This window comes from Gekko japonicus, unplaced genomic scaffold, assembly GCF_001447785.1.
Source record: "Gekko japonicus isolate JY-2015 unplaced genomic scaffold, Gekko_japonicus_V1.1 scaffold683, whole genome shotgun sequence".
Taxonomy (NCBI): domain Eukaryota; kingdom Metazoa; phylum Chordata; class Lepidosauria; order Squamata; family Gekkonidae; genus Gekko; species Gekko japonicus.
This window is the reverse complement of record NW_015162499.1, coordinates 17,859-44,576: the sequence shown is the minus strand read 5'-3', so window position 1 is coordinate 44,576 and position 26,718 is coordinate 17,859. Positions and strand designations below refer to the sequence as shown.

General features: G+C 45.2%; 1 protein-coding gene across 1 annotated transcript in view; it reads left to right on the top strand.

Moving 5' to 3' along the window:
- FRZB (frizzled-related protein) overlaps positions 1 to 17,233 on the top strand; it is a 54,288-nt gene extending 37,055 nt beyond the window's left edge. Inside the window, exons 3-6 of the mRNA XM_015406088.1 lie at positions 1,011 to 1,076; positions 6,125 to 6,329; positions 7,219 to 7,282; positions 16,583 to 17,233. Of these exons, the coding sequence (XP_015261574.1) occupies positions 1,011 to 1,076; positions 6,125 to 6,329; positions 7,219 to 7,282; positions 16,583 to 16,693 (446 nt within the window). The 3' untranslated portion in view covers positions 16,694 to 17,233. The remainder of the gene's footprint in view (positions 1 to 1,010; positions 1,077 to 6,124; positions 6,330 to 7,218; positions 7,283 to 16,582) is intronic.
- Positions 17,234 to 26,718: the final 9,485 nt, after the last annotated feature.

The window sequence follows — 26,718 nt, the reverse complement described above, 5'->3', positions numbered from 1 at the left end:
TCCTAGAAAGATTTCCCTAGGATTAGTTCAGATGTTAAAATTGGCATCATCCTCAGTTAAACCTTTTAGGAGGTCCACCACACCTAAGCTGGAATCTTCAGCCCACGGTGGAATTTCATACACAAACAACAAAGAAAATGGGGCTGGTGGAGCAGTGTTCCCTCTAAGCTGAGTTAGTGTGAGCTAGCTCATAGTTCTTTAGCCTCCAGCTCACACATTTTTGTCTTAGCTCAGGAGGGACGGCTCCAGAGCAAACTAATTTATGCAGTAGCCAGATTACTTGCTCATAACATTAATGCCAGTAGCTCACAAGGTAGAATTTTTGCTCACAAGACTTCACAGCTTAGAAGAGAGCATTGTGGTGGAGGGATTTGATGGGTAGGGCAGAGCCCCTAAACCTTTCATGATTAGACAGAAGAGGGACACTTGATAGGTGTAGTTCTTGAACAGAGGTTTCATAAGAAGGTACCTGCTAAAGTCCTGCTTTTTATATAACTATTAACAGTACTAGAACACTGTTTGATGTAGTGGTTAAGTGCGCAGACTCTAATCTGGGAGAACTGGGTTTTATTCCCCACTCCTCCACTTGCACCTGGCTGGATGACCTTGAGCAAGTCGTAGTTCTGATAAGAGCTGTTCTTGAAAAAAGAGAAGTTTTTGTCAGAACTCTCTCAGCCCCACCCACCTCACAGGGTGTTTGTTGTGGGGAGGGGAAGGGAAAGGAGTTTGTAAGCCGCTCTGAGACACCTTTGGGTAGTGAAGGGTGGGGTATAAATCCAATCTCTTCTTCTTCTTCTTTTGCTTTCCAGTCTGTCCCATTAGTCGTGCATGCACATTGAAACCCAGGGTTGACAGCAGAGCTATAGGCTTCCTGACAGCAGAACTTTAGGCTTCCTGAGCTTTTAGCACCTGAGTTTTTAGAAAAGGAAATTCAGACAAGTCAGAGCATATATCTGACGCTTATTCTCATCTGGTTCTTGACTCTAACCCCAAGAGTTTCTGTTTTCCAGAGCGCTGCAAATGCAAACCTATAAAAGCTACTCAGAAAACTTATCTTCGGAACAATTACAACTACGGTAAGCATGGCTTTGTGGGAAAAGAATAAACATTTGAGTGAAAGGCAGCTGGTCTTGCCAATGCACATTTTTGTCTCTATCAGAAAAGTTTTGATAAGGTTTACAATCCTTGATCAGTTGTTTTAAAAATAAGTGCAAATCTCTGGCAGCTGGAAACTTGTATTTTTTTTCTTTTCTTTCCCTGTGTGGGCAGGATCAGCCTGTCATTTTACATAGTGATACTGCAACCCTTGCAGATGTGTTTGAAAATGTGTTTTCTCTCCAGCTGAGGACCCCACATGTTCACCTTGTTGACCTGTTTACAGTTTAGACAAAAAGTATTTCGAGGGTATTTATTCATGCACAGCTGGCACCATTAAGAACATAAGAACATAAGAGACGCCAATGTTGGATCAGGCCAAAGGCCCATCCAGTCCAACACTCTGTATCACACAGTGGCCAGAAATACCAGTGCCATCAGGAGGTCCACCAGTGGGGCCAGGACATTAGAAGCCCTCCCACTGTTGACCCCCCCCCCAAGCACCAAGAAGACGGGAGCATCACTTGCCCCAGAGCCTCTATCTATACCTTGTGGCTAATAGCCACTGATGGACCTCTGCTCCATATGCTTATCTAATTCCCTTTTGAAGCCGTCCATGCTTGTGGCCGCCACCACTTCCTGTGGCAGTGAATTCCATGTGTTAATCACTCTTTGGGTGAAGAAGTACTTCCTTTTATCCGTTCTAACCCGACCGCTCAGCAATTTCATGGAGTGCCCACGAGTTCTTGTATTGTGAGAAAGGGAGATAAGTACCTCTTTCTCTACCTGCTCTTTCCCATGCATAATCTTATAAACCTGAATCATGTCACCCCTCAGTCGTCGTTTCTCCAAGCTAAAGAGCCCTAAGCGCCTTAACCTTTCCTCATAGGGAAAGGGTTCCAACCCTTCACCTTCAGATGGCCAGTTGATGCTGTTTATGTACCAGATTTACTAGACTGCATGTACTGGATTGAGAGATGGAACTTATGATGGAAATTTTTGGCCTTCTGATTCCATTTGGGAGGCTGCAAAAACTACAGTTCCCATCTAACCTGGAAGGAAGAAGACTGCAGGGAAGGACTGTTAGAGTCTTTTAGCACCTTACAGACCAACATGGTATAAACTTTTGAAAGTCAAAGCTTTGAATCTTGAAAGTTTATACTCTGAAAATCTTGTTGGTCTGTTAAGGTTAAGGTGCTGAACTGCAGACCGGTAGGTTGGTAGTTCAGCCCTTCGAGACCCGAATGCCGTGTGACGGAGTGAACTCCCGTCTCTGGTCCCAGCTCCTGCCAACCTAGACGTTTGCAAGCAAGAAATTGCAAGTAGATAAATAGGTACCACTTCGGTAGGAAAGTAACAGCGTTCCCTGCGTCTTGTCATCTTGTCATGCCGGCCACATGACCACGGAAATGTCTTTGGACAGCGCTGGCTCTTCGGCTTGGAAACGGAGATAAACACCGCCCCCTAGAGTCGGATTCGAGTGGCTTTCGAGCAAGGGAAACCTTTACCTTTACCTAAGGTGCCACTGGACTCAAGTCTAACTGTTTACTGCAGACCAACAGTATCTTCAGGGGAAGACTGGTAAAATTAAGACGGTCCCTGGTTGGGTCATATCCTTTGCTGTAAAAGTCATTCCCTCTGACAGGTTCTGTTTCAGCTAAGTTGCACACCACTGGATCTAAGCCACTTTGATAGCACATACACATTAATGTGTGGACTTATTTTGATTCCTGAGCATGACTATGAAAGTGAAACATGCACCTGCAGAGTTGGTCAGCACCTGACTGTGTCTCTGACAAATCTGGGCCTTGGAGTGATACATCTGTTCTTCCAGTTACTCTTCTTAGCATGAAAGATACTGAGAATGGGCTGTGTAGGGAACAATGAGAAGGAGGAGGAGGAGAAGGAGGAGGAGTTGGTTTTTATACCCTGCTTTCCACTACCCCAAGGAGTCTCAGAGCAGCATACCATCTCCTTCCCTTCCTCTCCCCACAACAGACACCCTGTGAGGTGGGTGGGGCTGAGAGACCTCTGAGAGAACTGTGACTGACCCAAGGTCACCCAGCTGGCTGCATGTGGAGGAGTGGGGAATCAAACCCGGTTCTCCAGATTAGAGTCTGCCACTCTTAACCACTACACCAACCTGACTTTCTAACAGCAGATCATTTTGAAAGGACTCAGTCTCACACACACACATGCTCACGTTCAATTAACAGAACGCAGAGGGTGCTTAATGGCCATCTTAAAGGGATCACAGATTTAGCCAATACCATATTTTCTTTTTGTGCCCTTAAGGTGGCAGTTCAGGGTGCCCTGAGGCCACAGTGCCAGTGCGCCAGTGCCGAATAACCAAAAAAGGTCCCTCAGTGGAGGTCTCAGTAAAGCCATCAGTGGGCCCCCCCGTGAAGCAGAGGGGTGGTGTAGTGGAGATGGGCTGTTCTGGCTGGCACATTGGCTGTCGCTTGCAAGCAACTGCCTGTGTTAAATCCTGTGCCTCCTTTGCTCTCTGAATCCTTCCCTTGTAAGTTGGAAACGAGAACAGGTGAACAACCTGCAGTTTTGCAGGACTGGGCTACAACGGAGGGAAGCTCTGGGTAGGCATAAGTGAGATGACCAAAAAATGGGGAGGCAGAAGACAAATAGGCATTAATGAATGCAAAGTGAATTTAGACTTCAGATCAGGACTGTGGCCCCAGGGGTGGAAGGGCCTTTTGCCTCCCCACCCCCAGGTTTCCTGAGTGGAAATGGTCCCAGGGCGGTGTTCGTTTACCCAGTTGGTAGGCTGTATGTGCAATGAATGGAGCTGCGGTGGCTGAAGTGGTTATGACGCTGAACTGCAGGCTGTGGAAGGTCAGTAGTTCAGCAGTTCGAGACCCGGGGTGCCGCATGACGGAGTGAGCTCCCGTCTCTAGTTCCAGCTCCTGCCAACCTAGCAGTTCAAAAGCAAGAAATTGCAAGTCGATAAATAGGTACCACTTCGGTGGGCAGGTAACAGCGTTCCGTGCGCCTTGGTGTTTATTCATGCCTGCCACATGACCACGGAAACATCTTCGGACAGCGCTGGCTCTTCGGCTTTGAAACGGAGATGAGCACCGCAACCCTAGAGTCGGACTCGACTGGCTTTCGAGCAAGGGAACCTTTACCTTTAGCTTTACTATGTGCAATGAATACTGAACAGACTCGTTAAAAATATACTGTGTAGTTTGGCTCCAGCCATGTAATCATAAATGTGTACAAGAAGTGTGTGTGGGGGGGTTATCGTGGGAGGAACAAATATATGTCCCCATAACTGAGATACTGTCCTGACCTGGGTGGCCCCGGCGAGCCTGGTTTCATCATATCTCGGAAGCTAATCAGGGCTGGTCCTGGTTCGTATGTGGATGGGAGACTCTCTGAATCCAGGGTTGCCACACAGTCGAGGCAGGAAATGGCAAACCGCCTGTGCTCATCTCTTGCCCTGAAAACCCTACGGGGTCTTCGTAACTTGGCTGCGACTTGATGGCCCTTCCCACCACCAGCAGAGATACTAGTCAGTATGAAAATGAATCCCAGAATTAATCATGATCAATTCCAGGCTACCAATTTATTTTTATAGAAGAACTTATTCATGAGAAGAAGAAGAGGAGGAGGAGGAGGTTGGATTTAGTTCAGCAGTTCGAGACCCGGGTGCCGCATGACGGAGTGAGCTCCCATCTCTAGTTCCAGCTCCTGCCAACCTAGCAGTTCGAAAGCAAGAAATTGCAAGTAGATAAATAGGTACCACTTTGGTGGGAAGGTAACAGCGTTCCGTGCGCCTTGGTGTTTAGTCACGCCGGCCACATGACCACAGAAACGTCTTCGGACAGCGCTGGCTCTTCGGCTTTGAAACGGAGATGAGCACCGCAACCCTAGAGTCGGATTTGACTGGCTTTCAAGCAAGGGAATTGTTACCTTTACCTTCACTACCTGAAGGAGTCTCAGAGTGGCTTACAATCTCCTTTCCCTTCCCCTCCCCACAACAGACACCCTGTGAGGGAGGTGGGGCTGAGAGAGCTCTCCCGAGAACTGTCCTTGAGAGAACAGTTCTGAAAGAACTTATTACTGTCCCAAGGTCACACCAGCAGCTGCACGTGGAGGAGGAGTGGGGAATCAAACCCAGTTCTCCCAGATTAGAGTCCGCGCTCCTAACCACTACACCAAACTGACTTAAGTGTGTTTTCACAAAGGAAATTATAGGTACAGGCAGCATAGTAAAACTTGATGATATTGTGTGCTACTAAGCTGTTATAGAAACAAACACAAAAATGAATTATAATATTCATTTTTGTATTCAGTACTGCTTGGGTACCAAACCAGGTGTCTGATATTAACAAGCATACCTTATAATGCCATCTATCACAAACGTTCAGAAGAACAAGGAAGATGGCTGAAAGCAAACCCTACCCCTAGGGTTGCCAGCTCTGGGCTGGAAAACACCTGGAGATTGTGGGGGTGGAGCTTGGGGAGGGGAGGGGCCTCAGCAGGGTACAAGGCCATAGAGTCCACCCTCCAAAGCAGGCAGTTTTTTTTAGGGGAACTGATCTTGGTTGTCTGGAGATCAATTGTAATAGGAGGAGATCGACAGGTGCCACCTGGAGCCAGGCAATCCTACGTACCACCCAGTGCAATGGAAGGCCCACTGCGACACTGAAAAATAAAAATTCCAATATGGACATTATCCTGAATTTTTTTCACCCAAACCACTAGCCATGTATTGGGGGGGGAGGGGGGGATGACGACACAGAAAACAGCAGTGCCAGGACCAACCCTCATTGTGTGATTCCGAGAAATACAAATGTGATGGATGTAAATCCAGCTTCCTACAAACACGATGCTTACACATGCAATCTTTCTTTAAGAAGGGCTTGAGGATGACAGCAGTTATAAAGTAAAAGACAAACCCTCCGTTTTCATAAAGCAGGAAAGTAGGGTTCAGAGGAATATAAACACTCAGAACGACATATGTGTCTGGGTTGCATGATTTTAAATAAATTCTCTTTTCTCCCCTTAGTTATTCGGGCTAAAGTAAAGGAGGTGAAGACCAAATGTCATGATGTCACTGCAGTAGTCGAAGTGAAGGAGATTCTAAAATCTTCCTTGGTGAACATTCCTAGAGACACTGTTAACCTGTACACAAATTCTGGTTGCCTCTGCCCACCTCTTCATGCTAATGAAGAATACATCATTATGGGTTATGAAGATGAAGAACGGTCCAGGTAACTAAACTTTCTTTCTCTCCCTCTCTTTCTCGCACACCACAGAAGCCTGTCAGCCCAATCCTTTTCGGTGGCCAGATCAATGTATTCTGCTGGCAGAACAACATACTGGACATTTAAATTACCTACTGCTTCCTTCTCTCCCCTCTCCAACTCCGTCTGCCCTTGTCCAAGGGCGATTCTGCATATAGCGTTCGCTCCACATTTTCTCAGCTGGGAGGAAAAAGTGCAGCTCAAAACCACATTCAGATACCTCGGGGCAATGCTGTACTGGCTGCAAAGTCACCCCTGAACGGCCATAAAACGGCCATAAATCTATGCAGAAGGTACCACAAAATCCGATTATCAAAGGAAGTGAAAGCGGCATGCAATGCAGAGGGGGAATTTTCTGTTCCAAGATGGCTTTCATAAAACAACGGAGGGAAAAGCCAATGCAGAGTCAGCCAGAGTGCAAAACAACGTCTGCACGGTTTAACCACCTTCCCCACTTTTTCAGAAGGTTTCTTTTTTTAATTGGTTACTCCATCAATACCCCACTTATCTCCCCAGCAGGGACCCAAAGTGGCTTACAAGATTTTCCTCTTCTCCATTTTATCCTGACAACAACCCTGTGAAGTTGGTTAGGTTGAGAGTATGTGACTGGCCCAAGGTCACCCAGCAAGCTTCCATGGCAGAGTGGGGATTCAAACCTGGGTCTCCCAGACCCTAGTCCAGCACTCGCTAACCACTGCAATATGGTAAAGGGTGCAGTACTTAATGTCTGAATGTAATCCCCTTTTCTTAGTGAACCGCCATTTCCTCCTTGAACATGGAATGTTCTGTTCCTCACTGGATCTGTTTTTCACTCTTTACTTACATGAAACAAATATTTTTCCTCTGTGATGCATAGGTTACTCTTGGTAGAAGGCTCCATAGCTGAGAAATGGAAAGACCGTCTAGGTAAAAAAGTAAAGGTAAGACTCATTGTTTAAACATATTTGACTTTGGTAAAAAAAGAAAATTCTCCCACAAGCAGCTGCTGAACTTAGACATCATCTGTTAATACAACAGCGACGATTTCCTGAGAAAATGTGGCTTTAAATGCCTAATAAAGGTTATTGGTTTGATTTGATATGAGAAAATGTGGTTTTCTCATACCAAAAATTGAGCCTTCATCTGCAGCAATTCCTAAGATGTAAGCAAATACCTTAAAACTTAAATGATTATTGAGAACAAAGTTCAAGTTATTTATTCCCAGTCGTTCATCTTGAAATTGCTGGTTTCAGACCAATAAAACTGTGCCAGTATTCATAATGAAGTTAGTACAAGGGGAAGCCATCCTGTATTTATATTGTCATGTATGTGTTCTCAATACAAATATTAATTTTTGAAAATTAATATCCTGCTTTTCCAGTGCTCTTCACAGCGGCTCCCAACAAACTGCAATAGACAGTAAAACCATTAACAACAAACCATAAATAATCAGTGGACAGTACAGAAAGACAATAGCAAGAAAAGGATCTCCGCATAATCACAACCTAAACAAATCCACAGAAGACCAAGAGCAGCCATCTTATAGTGCAGTCCTAAGGACACTTTCTTGAGAGTACGCCTCATTCAATACACTAGAGTAAGATTCTGAGGAGTCAAGTTTAGGATTGCTCTCACACTAATCTAGCTGGAAAGACTTTAACCCCAAAACCACACAAATAAATGAAGAAGAGAAGAGGTTGGATTTATACCCCGCCCTTCACTACTCGAAGGAGTCTCAGAGCGGTTTACAATCTCCTTTCCCTTCCCCTCCCCACAACAGACACCCTGTGAGCAGTGTTCCCTCTAAGATGAGTTAGTGTGAGCTAGCTCACAATTTTTTAGCCTCCAGCTCACACATTTTTGTCTTAGCTCAGGAAGGATAGCTCCATAGCAGACTCGTTTATGCAGTAGCCAAATCACTCACTCACAACTTTAATACCAGTAACTCACAAAGTAGAATTTTTGCTCACAAGACTCCACAGCTTAGAGGGAACATTGCCTGCGAGGTAGGTGGCGTAACAGTGAAGATACTTGTGCTGCGGTGGCATCTGTTACTGAAGCAACATTTTAACAGACATTTAACAGTCATAATCCTTGCTGGGATTATTGGCAGAAGCCGCACCTGGCCCCACACACTTTCTAAAAGCACTTGGTGGGTACCAGGAAAGGTGATGGCAGATGCCATGGCGTCCATGGGCGTCATGTTGAGGACCCCTGAGATACACCGTCCGTGAAGAAATAAAGTAATCGGTGCTGTTCCTGTGCCACTGGGTGTGTTTAATCATGTACGTGAGGCCTCTGAGATCTTTTTACTGTCGCTTCTTTTGAGCTGTCCTTTCCCTTTGAGTGCCGTGCCAATCTGCCTCAATTGCATTTGTTCTTCTGTTTCTTTTACCGCTGCCAGAGCATGAAACAATAGTTCTCTCAGTTCATCTCTACAGGGGTTTGGAGAGCATTAAGTCAGGCACTTTAAATACCTGTCTTTTGGGATTCCAGAGGGGAAAGCGCTGGGGCTTTGAAGGTCTTTCTGTTATTTCAGTATTCGTGGAAGGGTCTCTTTGAATCAAACGAAATCCTTTGGAATTACTTGGCAATGTGGATAGAATTATGATGTGAACTCTTTAGTTACGGGGCTTTATCTGTTAAAACAGGAAGGCCCCAAAGTTCACTTATTTAGCAGAGCAGAGCCTTAATAACTAAGCTTTAGTTCAGAAATACGGGATTTCTCGCTTTCATTGCTGGAAAAAAAACGTATGAAATCACAGCATTGCTCTCCATTTCCCCATGAACACGCTAATCGAGACCAGAATCACTAAGCTGGTTCCAGTCTGTTGCCTATCGGGTACAGTGGCCTAGCAGAAGCTTGATAAATATTCCATTGTGATGCATACTCTGGACTAACATAGCAATCCTGAGAAGAGTTAACGCTCTTCTAAGCCCATTGACTTAAATGGATTTAGAACGGTGTAATTGTAAACCGTCTGGATGGGAAGAAAGGCTGGATGGAAACGTTATAGAAATCAGCAAAACCAAGGAAACAATGATTGATTCTTAAGTTTGCTATTATTTTTTAAAGATAGACCGATAGCCAACCCATGTTCTTTTATCATAGCTGCTCCACTGTTGTCTAGATCACCAAGCTCTGACACTTTCCAGATGTTTGGAGGTTGTTTTATACAGTCGCAGGAATCCCAACCCAGGACCGATAGTGCAGCGTTTCATATGGCAGTGTACATCTCTTTAAAGCATAGCCTGGGTTAGTGACCTAGCATTGGATCTGACTAAAAAAGAGAAGATACGCAGGGCACATAAATAATGTAGACCTAAAAGTTCAAATGAAGGCCAGAGGGGGGATTGGCAGTGGGATAACCTTGCTGCTTTTCAGCCTGAAACACTAGGTGATTACTCTAGGGCTTTTTCGAGGGGGAAGAAGTTGCCTACAACTGCCGACGAATTAAATTTTTAAAAGTTTGTAAATGGGGCACAGGTGTGAGACGGAGAGACTTATTGCAGCATCACTGGGGGTCCCAAATTGTATTGAGTCTGTGGGTATTTGGGGATTTTGAGGATGGGGAATGTGCAAAATGGATGCCGTAGGGGTCAGTCACAAAATGGCCACCATGGGATGTTGAAGGTAGTCAGAGAATTTTGGGGGATCGCAATCTAAGCTTTCTACTATGCCGGAGGCAGCTGTTAGTAAATAGGCACAAAGGTAGATGCTTCCTGGTTTCTTCTCACGCAATGTAGCGAGGTGGAAGAAAGCCAGGACTCGCTCTTGGCTTTAAGGAAAAGATGCTTTGTTGAAAAAGCAAATGAGCTCCAGGGAATCCATTGGTGGGTGCTATGTGCTATGCCACATTGGGGTTCAGGCTAGAAGTCAAATAAAGTCCACGACTTTTGAATTACCACATTCCACATTTCATAGTTGTAATAACTGAATGTGCTAGCAGAGGAAGAACTGAATGTTGCTAGGTATTCATCTAAGGCTGGGGAAAATAATAACGTTCTTCTAATAATAAATACACCCCAGAGGGAAGACATCTGGATTCTCTGTAATAAACGGGCAGCACCTGCCTGTTTATCTCATTGAAACCTGACGTGTCCAGAAAAGCCTTCAATGTGTGATTGTGTTGTTGTGTTTCTGTCCTAGAAGACCAAGCAGAAGTTCATGACTTGTTCTAATGCACTGTCTCCATTGCTGAAAGCTTTAGTAGTCTGCTTAACATGATTTGATGCTGCTCAGCTAAACTGGCCTGGAGCCTTGACACGACATGGCTCGCGGCTTAATTTTTTTCCAATGGCGCTTCATACTTAATTCCATGTCCCCCAAAATCTCAAGCCCTGTATACCTGTCTCCTCCATATGTTCATTCAACACGTGTAAGGGGGAGTGGGTGCAGGCATGCTGCCCCCCCCATCTGTACGTGATCACCAGCTCGGGGGCACAGTGTCTACAAGTGGAGGAAGTCTTTGGGCATGGGCCCCTTTCCCTATGATTGAGAACATTTTTAAAAGGTAGCTTTCCGGATCATGGGGAAGGCGCCTACATGTATGCACTTCTTCCTCAAGTAGATGCCATGCCCACGATCACATGGAGGCAGGGGGCAGGATCAGACGGCTCATAAATCCTCCCCTCCTACGCACTTTGATTGAATATACAGTCAGAATGAGCACACAGGACTTTGGTCATAAACAGGCCTGTAGCTTTGGGGGGCTTTGGTCATGAACAGGTAGGGCTTTGGGGGGCTCTGCCCCCTTTTTTAAAGACACAGCCCCACAAGGATTTCTCATGTAAATGCTTTTTTTCAATCATTTTTAAACATTTTTTTAAAGGCGTGCACTCCTTTAAGCAGAGCGGGGTGCTGTAGTTGACTAATTCCTGCACTGAGCAAGGAGGTTGGAGTCAGTGACCTCTAGGATCCCTTCTCACTCTGTGTCAAGAAGCTGGTCTCCCTTAAGAGAGTTTTTCTGCCTAAGTGTTAGCCTTCTTGACTGGAGAAGTCATCACCCCCACCTGCCGGCTTGTTCTCAGAATTGTTGCTTAGGCTGGCAGAAGTGATCAACTTGCAGCAGCTGAGGACTGTCATCTAAAGTGGTTGACAGCTTGCAATTTAGAGATCTCTCTTGGTAACAGCTTTTCTGTTGGCTAAATGGGTTTTCTTTCTGCACTGAGAACTTCAGCCCCACCAGAAAAAAAATTGCCCCACAAGCCACAAAATCCTGGCTACGGGTGTGGCCATGAACCAATGGTACCACATTCCATTCCCAGCATAGGAGACAGCCATACGGCTAGATATTAGTGTTTTCTTTAAAAAAAAAGAGTTGGAAAAGCTTTCCAGACATCGCCTTTTGCTGAAGGGGAAAAAAAGTCAAACAAAGTTTCATGAGGGGAGACTAGCTTTGCAAAAATCCCCAGTCTTGTGACACCTGGGTCCAAATCCCTACTTGGCTGTGAAGCTTACCAATTGTCCTTGGGCAGGTAAAAGTCTCTCGGCCTTCAGTATCCACAGGGTTCTGAGGATAAAACAATGAAGGTGTGGGGGGGTCTGTGCCCCTTTCCGAAGCTCCTTAGAGAAGGAGCACTATCAAAATTTGATATAAAGCTAGCTACCTTAAAAGCTAACAAACTGATTGGGGTATCCGGCTATATAGGCCAAAGCCTGCTTGATCATCACCTTTTTCTTTGGCCAACAAGTCACAGCTGATTTATGGTGACCCCTGGTAGAGTTTTCAAGGCAAGAGAAGTTCCAAGGTGGTTTGCCATTGCCTGTCTCTGTGTCACAACCCTGGACGTCTTGGTGGTCTCCCATTAGGGATGCTAGCCTCCAGATGGGACCTGGGGATCCCCAGAATTATAGCTCATCTCCAGACTACAGAGATCAGTTCCCCTGGAGAAAATGGCTACTTTGGAGGGTGGACTCTATGGCCATGTACCCCACTGAGGTCCCTGCCTCCCCAGGCTCCATCCCCAAATCCCCAGGAGTTTCCTAAACTAGATCTGGCAACCCATCCACCCATCCCCCACCGGTGGCCAGGGGGCACCTGGCCACCAATGTTCCCTTTAAGCTGTGAAATCCTGTGTGCAAAAATTCTACTTTGTGAGCTACTGGCATTAAAGTTGTGAGTGAGCCATTTGGCTGCTGCATAAATTAGTGTGCTCTGGAACCATCCTTCCTGAGCGAAGGCAAAAATGTGTGAGCTGGAGGCTAAAAAACTGTGAGCTAGCTCACACTCACTCAGCTTAGAGGGAACACTGCAGTGGCAACCCTGTCTCCCATCCAAATACTGACCAGGGCTGACCTTGCTTAGCTTCCAAGATCTGACGAGATTGGGCTAGCCTGTGCTATCTAGGTCAGAGCATCAATTCAGTGGAGAGGTATATTGTTCTGGGCAAAGAGAGAAGAGGAGCCAATTATTTTCTTACAAAGTTCGGTTAAAAGACCAGATAACCACACGAGATAGCTGTAGGTTTCTCACAGGACAGAAAGGAATAGAAGATCCAGTCAAACAACAAAGACCCAACAGCAGATGAATTCCTCGTTCGCACCCAGTGATAGTGAATACCAAGATCAATTGTGTAGACCAGGGGTCCTCAAACTACGGCCCGTGGGCCACATGCGGCCCACCGAAAACATTTATCCGGCCCGCCGGGTGTTTTTGCCGCCGCTGCCTGTCCTGCTTAGCAGCCGACTCGTCCTGGGCTCGCAGTGCGCATGTGTGGAATGTGCACCGCACTCAGGGCCCAAGTCAATCAGGGCCCCTCCAATGGTCTGAGGGACAGTGAACTGGCCCCCTGTTTAAAAAGTTTGAGGACCCCTGGTGTAGACAGATGCCCAAGAAAGGGCAATTACTTTCTACAGTGGCATCTCCAGGATTTACTGAGACCAGATAATCCCAGAATTAATTCCAGTTTAATGTCACTCTGTGTACATTCGATTTATTTTTAATCTTGCCCTTCCTCCAAGGAGATGAGGAAATTGTGCTAATGTATGACCCTGTACCCCACTGAAGGAGCTGCGGTGGCTCAAGTGGTTACGACGCTGAACTGCAGGCTGTGGAAGGTCGGTAGTTCAGCAGTTCGAGACCCGGGTGCCGCATGATGGAGTGAGCTCCCATCTCTAGTTCTAGCTCCTGCCAACCTAGCAGTTCGAAAGCAAGAAATTGCAAGTAGATAAATAGGCACCGCTTCGGTGGGAAGGTAACAACGTTCCGTGCGCCTTGGTGTTTAGTCATGCCGGCCACATGACCACGGAAATGTCTTCGGACAGCGCTGGCTCTTCGGCTTTGAAACGGAGATGAGCACCGCAACCCTAGAGTCGGACTCGACTGGCTTTCGAGCAAGGGAACCTTTACCTTTTTATGACCCTGTAATCTAGTGCACACTTACTTCTCTGGAGGTCAGCCATGTTGATACTTGCTTCCGAGTAACACATGCATGCAATTGGACTGTGCATTTCGTTTATCGCTGAGGGTAATGGATTCCTGGATGCAGCTGTGCACATTCATTATTATTTGGGGGAGGGGGTATTTTAAAAGTGGAAGCCTGCAATTCTGGGCGGTGGGGGAGACACAGGGCAAAAATGAACCTCAGCAAAGTGATTCTGTTCAGGAATCCAGCTGGATCGGGTAAAGGGGTATTGGATAATGAACGGGATGTGTGGGGTAAAGCATGTTGGCTTGGCCACAGCCATAGGAGTCTAAAATGTATGGTTTGTCCTTCCAACTTTGGTTGACTTGCGATTCTCCTCCAACCCAGCTGTTACATTCAAATCACTTGGCTGTTTCTCTTTTCCCCCCCCCCCCTCCTTTTTCGTTCTGTTTTCTCAAATGGGCCCACAGGTGGCTTTACTTAAGACTTTATTTTAAAAATAAATACATCTTAAATGCAGGACACTTTTCTGCTTGAATCATCATGTGTCAGTGTTGGCCAGTTCACTCTCACTGTTAATATGATCTCTAGGGTGGCCGGGAACTGCTTGATTAAAGGCACTCTGGAAGGAGAAAAGGCAATGTTTAGAAACCAAGTACCGGGGAAAAAAAGCCATTACTGGTGTTCTAATAACACCTTCGGGGCTAATCTTGCAAAACGTCCATATGTGTATAGGTTTTACTTGTTCGAGCCATTCACTGGCTTTAGCCAGAGCAGGAATTAACGTTGTTTAAATAAGATTCTGCATATAAGTAAATCTGAGTTACATTCCCCTCCGTCAAAATCCTGTAGTGTCTGAACTTTAACATGGTACTTAGAACCTTTCTTTTAAAAATGGCACATCCTTGCCTACCACACAAAAAAATGAAATGATATTGAAACATTCCACCCCCCCAAAAAATTTGCTATCTCTTGGGGGAATGTAAATTCATCTTGTCTTATTATTTTGTTTCCAAATATTTATGTCCTGCCTTATACGATGTTCCGAGTTGATGGACAGTCATGAAGGAAGTCCAGTAAAAGACTAATAAGAATTGGGAAACAAAGGAGAGAGACAGCAAACAGCAAATGGGTTAAGAGTCAGGCAGGGTATTATCTAAAAGGCAAATAAATGAGAGAGTTTGTACTTTCTTGCAGGACACCCGCAGAAGTGGTACCTAATAGCTGGAGGCAGGCCTGTAGCCACGATTTTGTGGCTTGTGGGGCAAAAAATTTTCTGGTGGGGATGGTGCAGCTGCCATTATTTTTATGTCAGCTCCAATCTGCCCCCAAGCCCAACCGCCAGCGGCCACCCTTCTCCCTTCCCCCCTGCAAGATTTAAAGGGCCCTTCAGCTGATTAGCGGGGAGCACATGGCCTGCCGATCAGCTGGAAGGCCCTTTAAATCTTGAGGGAGGGAGGCACACATCATTCCCCACGTCTTCTCAAAAGCATTTAAAGCATCCCTTTAAATGCTTTTGAGAAGCAGGGGGGCTTGCACACGGGGGCCCCATTCTTCTCAAAAAATCTTCTCAAAAATCTTGTGGGGCTGGCCCTTTAAGGAAAGGGGCAGAGCCCCAATAGCCCCAGTGAAGGTCCCACAGCTCTGGGACAGCTACAGAGAAAATCCTACTTTGTATGGCAGGTCAGCCAAGCTCCCCTTGCAAGATGGAATTTAAAGCAGGTTTTCTCCAGCTGAAACTAGACCCTTGGAAAGGTTTATATGGGAAGAAATGAACCGTGAGGTACACAGTGCCCAGACGGGTGGTAGAAAAGTGCCATAAAGTTGCAGCCGACTTAACAGGGAAACCCCCCCCCCCCAAATCAAGGCAAGACTCAAACGGGTGGTTTGCCACTGCCTCTGTGTGGCAGTCCTGGTAGTCTCCCATAACCAGGGCCAAGCCTGCTTCACTTCAGAGATACCGCAAAATCGGGCTAGTCTAGACCATCCAGGTCATGGCATGCCCAGACGAGAAGAGTTTAAAGGCCAAAACCAGCACTCAGTATTAGTAAGAATACTTTTAATATTCTGTATTCCCATTTGAAAGTATTATTAGAATAGTTATTACATACATAAGTACAACCAAGCCAAATCAATAATATGGTCACTGGTGGTGAAAAGTGCCATCAAGTCACAGCTGACTTATGGCAACCCCTCATGGTTTTTTTTCAAGGTGAGACATTTCAGAGGTGGTTTGCCACTGCCTGCCTCTGCATCTGTGCCCCTGGTATTCCTTGGAGGTCTCCCATCCAAATGCCAGCCAGAGCCGACCCTGCTGAGCTCCCGAGGTATCTGATGAAATCGGGTTAGCCTCGGCTATCCAGGCCAGGATAATACATCCAATAGAGAGGTGAAAAAAAAAATACAGAAGAATCCCGCCCACCACCTCGAATTTTCTCATTCTAGAATGTGCACGAATAGCTCTTAAGTTCTTATTGAATCAGTTAGCAGCCCTCTCAGATTCTGATACAACCGTTTCCCTCATTGCTGTTTTCCATATCTCAACTGGGTATTCAGAGTTTTGGAAATTTTCTGCTACCCCTTCATGGGGTGTGGGAATAATGGGCACAAAGTCTTGGGGCAGGTTTAAAGATGAACTCGGCTGAGCGGGTGCACGTTACACTTGCCGTGGGTATTAATACCCACTTGCCGTGGGTATTAATGTACAGCTGTAACCTTAAGCCATGGTTTGTGTAATGAGCTGGCCATCTGCAAGAAACTCAGTATAGGTGGCTGATGGGTAAGTTACTACTGGGATTCCAGTGCTTACGGCTGCTAATGGTAAATTGTCTGAACGTACACTAAACTGACTTTTTACTTTTGAAACGATGCAGCGCTGGGATCAGAAACTCCGTCATCCTGGAAAAGGCAGAAATGAACCTGGGCAAAGCGATTCTGTTCAGAAATCCAGCCGGACCAGCAATCCACGGCAGAGACGAAACTAGGAGTGAAATGTCAATTTAAAAAATCCATGGACTTGCATAAATTAAAGACGTTGGAGCCGCAAAGGAGAAATTGCACTATTGCACGTTATATTCTTTTGTTTACTATGAAATTATGTTGTAGCCAATATTAGTTTTACCTTCCCTCTTGTTTTTTTTTTCCTGGCATCCATAGGTGTATATACACCCAGAAAAATTGTATATTTTACTCACAAATATCTGTGGATCCCACTTAATTGGCAAATGAGATGAAGTTAGAAGATAACCATGGTTATTGTTTATATGTAATTAATGCAGTCCAGAGGTCTTAGCATCTAGTGGTGCATGTATGGATTTCTATGCCTAACCAATTACTGGATTTAGGACACAGATCTCTGAAGGTAATAATGGCTTCTTAAACAAACCCAGTCATAGGCCAGTTTAGATGATCATCTTTTGGAACAGAGACTGTGTTCAGTGGAGAATGGTTCCTTCTTGTGACTCTTGCCCAAACCCACATCCTATATATATATATAAAAGCCCTAGCGTATTGGCACTTTCCAGCTCTCCCATTGGCTGTGCTTTGCGCTCCATCAGCCATTGGCCCATCAACTGCCACTCAAGAGTACTCGCGTGCCATTGGCTGGGTGTTGGGTCGGCTTCTCTCCCCTGCCCACTGCCGGCTTGGTCACTCTTCCCTGAAAAAATAAACTGTCAAAATGTCTGTCTCTCCTGACGAAGACGCTTCTACTGCCACTGTTTCGCTCCTCCGCATCTGCCTGGCTATTGAAATGGCTGCTCCCTGCTCAGGAAGAGGCTTCTACTGCTTCCACATCTCCTGCTTGGCTCCTCCACGGCTGGCTGGTTGGCTACTAAGGTGAGCCACTGGCTGTCAAACCATTCTCTTCTCCTTCTGCTGTGGGGCTCACTTTCCCTCAGAGGCTGTTGCTAGGCAACCAAGCTTGGTTCTGTCAGTAAAAAGGCAGGGGCAGGAGGCCCTTTCCAGGTCTACTTTAGCCTTTGTGGGGAAATTGGGGCCAGTCCTGACTAGGGTTGCCAGCTCCAGGCTGGGAAATTCCTTGAGATTTTTTGGTGGAATCTACAGAAGCCAGGGTTTGGGGAGGGGAGAGGCCTCAGCTGAATAGAATGCCATAGACTCCACCGTCCAAAGCAGTTATTTTCTCCAGCAGGAGAGAGAGTTCAGTTGTGATGCCAGGCGATCTTCAAGCTCCACCTGGAGGTTGGCTACCCTTGGCCTGTCAGCATCCTCTGGGTGACTTGGTGCCACGTGACTGGCATGACTTAACTATGCCTGGCTGCTTGCTCTTGTTCACCAGCAGCAGCCCTCCCCCATGACAGCCACTGTGATGTAGCAGTTAGTACTTCAGAGCAGGGTCTGCTGGACCCAGGTTCTTGCTGGAGAAGCTGGTTGGGTGATTTCAGACCACTCACAGACTTAAAGCCTAACCTACCTCACAGGGTGGTTGTGCAGATAAAGGAAAGAGGAGAATGATGTAAGCTGCTTTTGTTCCCCATTGCAGAAAAAGAATGTATTTTTCCTAGGTAGAGACTGCAGGGAGTGGGGAGGAGATGGAAAACTGAAGTTAGAGGGGCAAATAAAGGTTGGTTGATGGTGGGCTGGGAAGGAGATAGGGTTGCCAATTCCAGGCTGCGAAGTTCCTGCAGATTTGAGGGGTGGATCCTGGAGAGGGTGGGGTTTGAGGAGGGGTGGGACCTCAGACAGGTACAATGACATAGAATCCACTCTTCAAACCAGCCATTTCCTCCTGGGAAACCATTGTTGCCAATCTCCAGGTGAGGGCTGGAGATCATTCAGAATTACAACTGCTCTTCAGATGGCAGAGATCAGTTCCCCTGGAGAAAACGGTGGACTCTGTGTCACTGTACCCTGCTGAGGTCACCACAGCAAATTGATGCTGAGTTTCCAAGGCCGGGGCACCCGCCCAGAGACTCTTTCTAGAGCTCATTGTATTTATTTCCACAACAGGCCTTATTCCTAGCATGACTATGATGTTTCAGTAAGAATTTACATTAATATCCAGCATGTGTGGGCCATAATAAACAGTGTTCCCTCTTGGCTGAGTTAGCGTGAGCTAGCTCACAGGTTTTTAACCTCTGGCTCACAAATTTGTGTCTTAGCTCAGGAAGGATGGCTCCAGAGCAAACTAATTTATGCAGTAGCCAAATTGCTCCCTCACAACTTTAATCCCAGCAGCTCACAAAGTAGAATTTTTGCTCACAAGACTCCACAGCTTAGAGGGAGCATTGGCAGCAAGGTGGAAATGTGTGGTTTGTCTCCCACACTATGCATCCCCTTCTCTCGGGGAGAATCACTTGAACTTTTCTGTGGTTCAATACAAGAATGGGATCAGGTGCAAATTCAGAATCTGTATTTTGCAGTTTGTGAAAAACAAGGGCCTGATATACAAATGAATGAAGAGATGCTGGGGTTTTGCAAACGCTGGTGGGAGAACCCCATAAACAAGAGTTTTTCAGATTGGAAAATAAAAATGAAATTGGCTATTGTGCATTTAATATGTCATATGCCAATAAAGGCTTGTCAGATGCAAATTTAATATGTGGAAATTAACATGTGCGGGAGGGAGGTTTCATTGCCCTTAAGAGTTCATCCTCTCTCTGCCCCTTTTAAAATTCTTGTTGGCAAAATGGAAAAAGGATTATACAAAAAAAGCTCAGCTCCTATCAGCGTAGGTCTGTAAAATGTCGATTCCTCTTCAATAAACCACTTGTATTAAGTCTAGCTTTAAAACGTTAACCATGACAAATACCACACAGACAACTTGTTTTTGAATGTCTTAATCCTTGTTGGGAGGGGGGGAGTTGTACAAAGTTGTTTTAAGTCTTGCCAGAAGTTATGTTATACTCACCCTCTGATAACATGTATCCCGTCCCTTCTTTTTCCTTGAATGTGAAGTCATAGGAATTAGGCAGACTTCCACCAGTCCGGCTGCTTCTTGGCATGGGCCTGTACTTTATCATTTCGGTTTTGTCACATTGACTGTGTTTAAGTGCCTACACTAAACAGCAACGTCCTCTGGTCAGTACTGGAAATACATAACCAAAGAATCGCAGCTACCGGGAAGGTTACGGCTGGCTTATTTAAAAAAAAAAAAATACTGCAGCAATTGACAAAAGACTTCATCCTGCCTTTTTAGATTTTTGGGGGGGGTTTTGCCAAGAAAGGTATTGTTTTCATAGCTTATGATATATTTCTGTTGAACATACACCAGCCGGTCATCCTGGTAATCTCTTCAACTGTGCCTTCCAAACGGGTGCCAATAGTTTGAAATTGCAGTTCTGCCTCTCTGTCTCTCTTATTTTAAGTACAGATACCAGTAGAATACCAAACTAAAAAAAAAAAAAGACAAATATTTTATCAGAAAATAAAACATATATGTAACAAACAGCATAAGCATCTTTACTAGCGGTCATGCTGCTTCTGAGATGGATACTGTTCAAGCAATAAATGCACATGGGAAATGTTTCCAAATATTTAAGAATGAAAGAAGAGCCCTGCTGGATAAGACCAGTGGTCGAACTAGTCCGGCTTTCTGTCTCACATAGGGGCCAACCAGTCCCTCTTGAGGGCCAAGGACTGGGTGAGAACTTCACATGATGTTACCTGCTGGCTCTGGGATTCAGAATTTTAGTACCTCTGAATGGGGAAGTTCCCCTCAGTCACCATGGCTAGTAGGCACTGATAAACCTATTGTGCATGAATCTAACCCCTTTTAAAGCTGTTTATCTCTGTAGCCATCACTACATCCTCTATCAGTGAATTCCACATTTTAATCACTCTCTGTGTAAAATATTTCCTTTTGTGTGTCTTGAATCTCCTTTTATAACAGATAAACACACCTGGAGCATAACACCTCTGTTATCACAATTGTAGAAAAAGTGAGAAATAAGGTTTGGATCATTGATACTGCAATCCCAGAAGAGAGCAGAATAGAAAAGAAAAAACAGGAGAAGACCACAAAATACCAAGACCTACAAGAAGAGTTATCGCACCTCTGGGAGAAGAAGGTGACCATCATACCAGTTGTCACTGGAACCTGTGGAGCAGTGCCTAGAAGTCTCAAGAAACACCTGGGCATTGAACAAATGACACTAGCTCAGCTCCAAAAGACAGTGTTGCTTGGATCGGCAAGAATGTGCAATTCCCAAGAACGTGGCTACATCTCAAATCGCAGTATGCCATCTACCAGTCAAATATCTGACTGTGACAATTCATAATTTACCAGTAGAATGCCCATGGCAAAATGAATGGGGAAATACCGCTGTGCCACTTTTGAACCCACAATTAAGGTTAGGTTAGGGCTCGTTTGGGGAAGGAGGACGAGAATCTCTAGGGATGCCATCTCTTTCCTGACCAGCAGAAACTGCCCTTTAAGTTTCTAGTTCAGATTAAAAAGCTGGGCTCCTATCTGTTCCTTCTACAGACATCAAGCACACAGGGAACACGACTAAGTTAGATAAACTCAGAAAACACCGTGTTGAAATAATAAACACAATATTCACATGTACTTATAGCTAAATATATTTGCTTTTTATACACAACATCAACTCTAGTGTATTGTAAACACTTTCAAACTACAACATCACATTTCAAACACTTTCAAACTAAGTTATATAACATGAAGAGTCCAACTGTCTTCTTCCTGATGGAGGATAAATACCAATGTACAGTTATTTGTACCGAACAATGCAGCAACCTATTGTACATTTCCCAAGTGATGATCCGTCAGGTAAAGCTAGCAGGCAGCTTGTATTTCTCACTGTGATGATTCAGCTTAGCAAGCAAGCCTACAGACATGCCTGGCTCTCTCCTTTGGACCCATGGGGTCTACTGGTCAGAGTGTCAAACTAAAGCAGAGGTCCCCAACCTTTTTTGACCCTGTGGGTATCTTTGGAATTCTGACGGAGGTAGCGGGTGCATCTGCAAAATGGCCGCCACAGGAGGCAGACCCATACAGAGGAAACCTAAATGTAGGGGACAAGAGGAGTAATTTTTAAAAATACAGTGGGAAAGGAGAGAAAGAAAGTAAAAACACTCTGGACACAGCGGCTGAGGAAACAACATTATTTTGATGTGTACAACCAATCAAATCTCCAGTAGCCAATCAGAAGCCCTGCTGGGCAGGAGCCCCACCTGGCCACACCCACTTTCTAAAAACCCTTGGTGGGCACTAGGAAAGGTGTCAGAGGGCACCAGCATGCCCATGGGACCATGTTCGCAATGCCTGGACTAGAGAATACATGACCAGGTTCAAACCCTCTTTTATGAAGTCTACTGGGTGATTCTAAGCCAGTTACTGCCTCTCAGCCTAACCTACCGATTGAGCGATCTAATTTATTACAGCAAGAGCCAGTAAAACAGTACAATTCTGATACAAGAAGGATTAAAACGGTAATAACATAGGAATAGTCTAAAAACATTAACAAGAGAGAATTAATAAAATTAGTAAAATAAAATAGTTAAGAGAAATATACAATTTTTTCCAGGTAAAATAAGTTTATGTTTCCTAATAGCTAAGCAACAAAATTTTGTCACAGCGTAAGTCACTGAGCTCTGAACGTCTTCTAAGAGGAATTTACGAAGGACTTCTGGCCTAAAGTCAAGAATAAGATAAGACTGCAGAGGGCAAAATCTTGACAGAAGGGGTAGTATAAGATGGTCTAGTTCCTCCTGATAGAATCTGCAGAACAGGAGGACATGAGTAATTGGTTCTACCATATTAGCCATGCATGGGCATATATGTTCATGCATCAGAACTCGAGTGAATTCACCTTGCAGTACAGTGGAAGGGAGTGCCTCAAAACAGGCTCTGGACAAGGCCCATCTATAGGGCTCATAGGTAATGTTAAATAAATAAGGGGCAGCAGTAAAATTAGGCCAAGATTTTATGTTTCTGAAGTTCTTGGGTAGTGAAGCTTCTTCTTTTTGTAATTCAATATCACGAAGCCTCTGCGTAACGGCTGTTCTTGCCTTGTATAGTCTTCCATAGAAGGGATCTTCTGGGAATAGGCTAATCTGATTTAATTTTTTAAGAATTTGTGTGGACCAGGCAGGGTAAGAGTCCGAGGCTAAAAGGTAAGGTATTAAACCCTTTGGGTAGTAATGAATTTTTAGCCAGAGTGTTATAGCCTGCTCCCAGACCTTTGCTTCAACTCTGAGTAGCCCAACCTCTTGGCCTAACCTACTTCACAGGCTTGCAATGAGGATAAGACTGAACGAGCAATGTGAGCTACCCTGGCCTTGGAGTGAGGGAGGGATGAAAATGTACTTAGACCGGTGCAGCAAATGCAGCAGGAAATTTCTCTCTGGACTTGAAAGTGGCAACCCTATCACAGTAGCACGCCTTAGGACGAGAACTGGGTTGAATTTAGGCACATCAGGAAAAAGGTGCTTGATTGTTCCATGTTGTCTTTTCCTTGCTTTGCCTGCAGCAGAAACTATTTTTCTTATTTGCTTCATTTATACCCCTCTTCTCCCAAATGAGTATCCAAAGTGGCTCACAATATTCCCTTCTCATTCTGTCCTCACTACTCCACACTAGACCTTAAATCCTGGTTCAGCCCTGTCCCCAAACTTACATTCTACACTACACTCGAGTTCACCCCTGTAATTATCTCGGGGTATTTTTGTTTCCCCATATTACAATGAGGTCACCCCGGTTTCACCCCACACTTGTCCCAGGATAAACGGATGCTGTTATAACCAGGGATAAATGCAAGGTATCGTCGCTAGTTTAACTCTGATAAAACCAGGGATGAGATCCAAGTGTGGAAAGGACCACTGTGAGGTAGGGTAGGCTGAGAGTGCGTGACTGGACAAAGGTCACCGACTGCCTTGGGCTGCGTCACCCTCTGCACCCATATGTAGCAAGACTTGAACAGGTCTTCATTTTTATAACATTCACTGTGAATTTACATAACATAAGAGACGCCAATGTTGGATCAGGCCAAAGGCCCATCTAGTCCAACACTCAGTGTCACACAGTGGCTAGAAATACCAGGTGCCATCAGGAGGTCCACCATTGGGGCCAGGACATTAGAAGCCCTCCCACTGTTGGCCCCCCCAAGCACCAAGAAGACAGAGCATCACTTGCCCCAGAGCCCCTATCTATACCTTGTGGCTAATAGCCACTGATGGACCCCTGCTCCATATGCCTATCTAATTCCCTTTTGAAGCCGTCCATGCTTGTAGCCGCCACCACTTCCTGTGGCAGTGACTCTGCCATTGTCCTGGTTGCTCTTTTTCTGTTTAAGGTTTCTTTCAGACAGGAATTCCCCCCTCCCTCCAGCCAATATAAATAGTATATTCCTCATAAGGACTCCCCCCCCCCAATAACATTTAAAACTATTTCAACAACACGAAAAGCATTAGACCATGTTATTCAGTCACAAACAAATACAGATGGCCTGAATAAGCCAACAAAAATGCGTGTGACGGCCAACTTGGACCATAATGTTAATGGTGGAAATGGCGATATTTTGTCATGCAGCAAACATACTGAGATGTGTGTACAGTTGGGGGAAATGGGGGTGTATAGGATGACTGATTAAAACCATACCACACACGTTTATTATTATTTCAGGAAACAAAAATATAACTGTGGTCTTGGCAGATAATTAGTAGGATGCTGCGTTAGCGTAAAGGAGGATTTTCTATTGCTGTGTATCCCTGTGGGTAGAACGGCAGAGTTTTCATTCAAAAGGATGCCATTATTATTAAAGGTTGCCAGATCTAAGCCCGGAGAGACCAGAGCAACCTTGCAGACTGCTAAAGCAGGATTTGCTCCTAGTGGACTTAACATGTGTCTGTATCGCAGCTGCAGAAGTGATGCTGCATTCCTCCTCAGAGTAACTCCAGTTCTAAGCCCACTGGTTTCGGTGGGCTTGGATGAGAGTCACTGTACATAAGAGTGCACTGCGAACCACTCAGGTAAACTGTTCTGCCATTATAAGCCTTGACATTCTACACACTGTAAAATCTGGAAAATTTGCTCCCTCGGTCTGCAGTCTTGTTAGGCAACCAATGCATCTCACACATTCTTGCAGCTCAAAACCACCTCTCTCTCAGAAAACTGATTTTTGGCCGGGGGGCTGGGTAGGGTTACTAGCACTCCTCCTGCAAATGAAAGAAATTTTGAGGGCAGTGCCTGAGGACAGCATGACTTGGGTATTTATTTATTTATCTCAGCTTAGAGGGAACACTGGTTACTAGCACTCCCCCTGCAAATGAAAGACATTTTGAGGGCAGTGCCTGGGGACAGCATGACTTGGGTAGGTTGTGACATCACATCCTGGTGACGTAGGAGCGTTTCCTAATGTCTAGGATAAAGAATATAGAGACATGGGGAAATGCATAGACTGTCACCAAGAAGGCTATTTTCTGGCCACTTTCCCTCCCACTTCTCAGGTTTTTTGAGGGTGGAGGATTGGGGCCAAGGTGGAGGTTTACCCACCATGGGCGGGAAAATGGCAAGCCGAGTGGGGGATCAGTTCCACAGATGTAGGCAAGGAGTATTGGACTGGCAGAGGTGGCAGATGGGCGAGTTGGGCTCTGCCAGATGAGGAGAAAAAGGGACTTTTGCAGGTCTCAACCTGCCCATGCTGGATTTTTCCACACTATGAGCTCAGGGCAGCATGGCTCTACTCCATTTTATCCTGTGAAATGAGCGAAGCTGGTGGATCGACCGGCTGAAGTGAGTTTCACTGCAAACAAGGGTCCTATAATAACGCCACATAACACTGATTGACACTGGGAGAACTGTTTGATTCCAGTCTGTAGCATGTCAAGTTCTTTAACTGAGCTGAAAAACACACACACACACACACACACAACAGTTTTGCAAAAGAAATTTTAAATTCAAAAAAAGTGCCAAACAAATTTTTAGGTGCAGCAAGACTTTTATAAGGTACAACAACATTTGCTAGGATGTTCCTGTGTTCCGTACTGAGAGTTCTAGCACTTTTTTCTGGTAGGCACAAAAATCATTTCATGGAGTTAGTTATAAATAAATCTCTCAAGTGCGGGACTTAGTTACCTTCATTGTAGACAGGTGTGTTCTTTGTCCCACCAAACCAAATAAAAAACCCCAAACCCCCAACAGTTACAAGACTGAACATTTTCCTGAAAGTTGCTAGTTCTTTTAATTCATGGATCTATCCTAGGAAATGCCTGGCACAGTCAGTTTCTGTCTGTCATAAAGTAGCCAATTAGTCCCAAATGCCTTCAGTGTTTTGTTGTTTTATAAAGAACATCATGATTAGGAGGGGAAAATGAATTTAATCATGAGGATTACTTCAAGCTTGGACATTGTTGTACATACCACTCTCCCAAAGCCTGTGCATCTGGACTTTGAATATGTTTGGGGGGGTATCTAAGTAGTTAGGAGAGCCGTCTAACAAAACAAAACAGAGTTTCTATTGTGTGGTTTGAACAGGAATACATTAGATCACTGCTTCCATGGGCCTGTCAAAAGGAGAATAGGGAGGAATAGTTTAAAATGGCTGGAACTAATTCTGTGTATATAATTATTTTTGTGTTGTTGCCCTAGGTTGACTGGGTCCTAAAGGACATCTTTTCCCTGCACAAATGCTATCACAGAATGCAAATGGCGCCTTGGCTTGCTCATAGGGCTCCTTTAGACATCATAAATATGCACTGTATTTGCACTGGAGTTTCCTATGTGTTTGGAAAACATCTTTATGATGCTTGCTTGGGAATTAGACATACTTGTGTTGTGGTAGCACATACAGACCACCACACTTCTGCTGATCCCCAGGTGTTTAAACTGTGATAAGAGCTCAGTAGTGCAGTTAGGAAATGTTAAGCTCTGGTCTTAATGGTCTTCTCCCCTCACGTGTTGTAATGTTTACTTCAAATGCAAAACTGACTTTGTTTCCCCACTGAGCCTGTGAGCTCGGACAGTGCAACCTAATCCAAAGTCCAACCCTAACGGTACTAGTAAAGGTTCGCTTGCTCGAAAGCCAGTCGA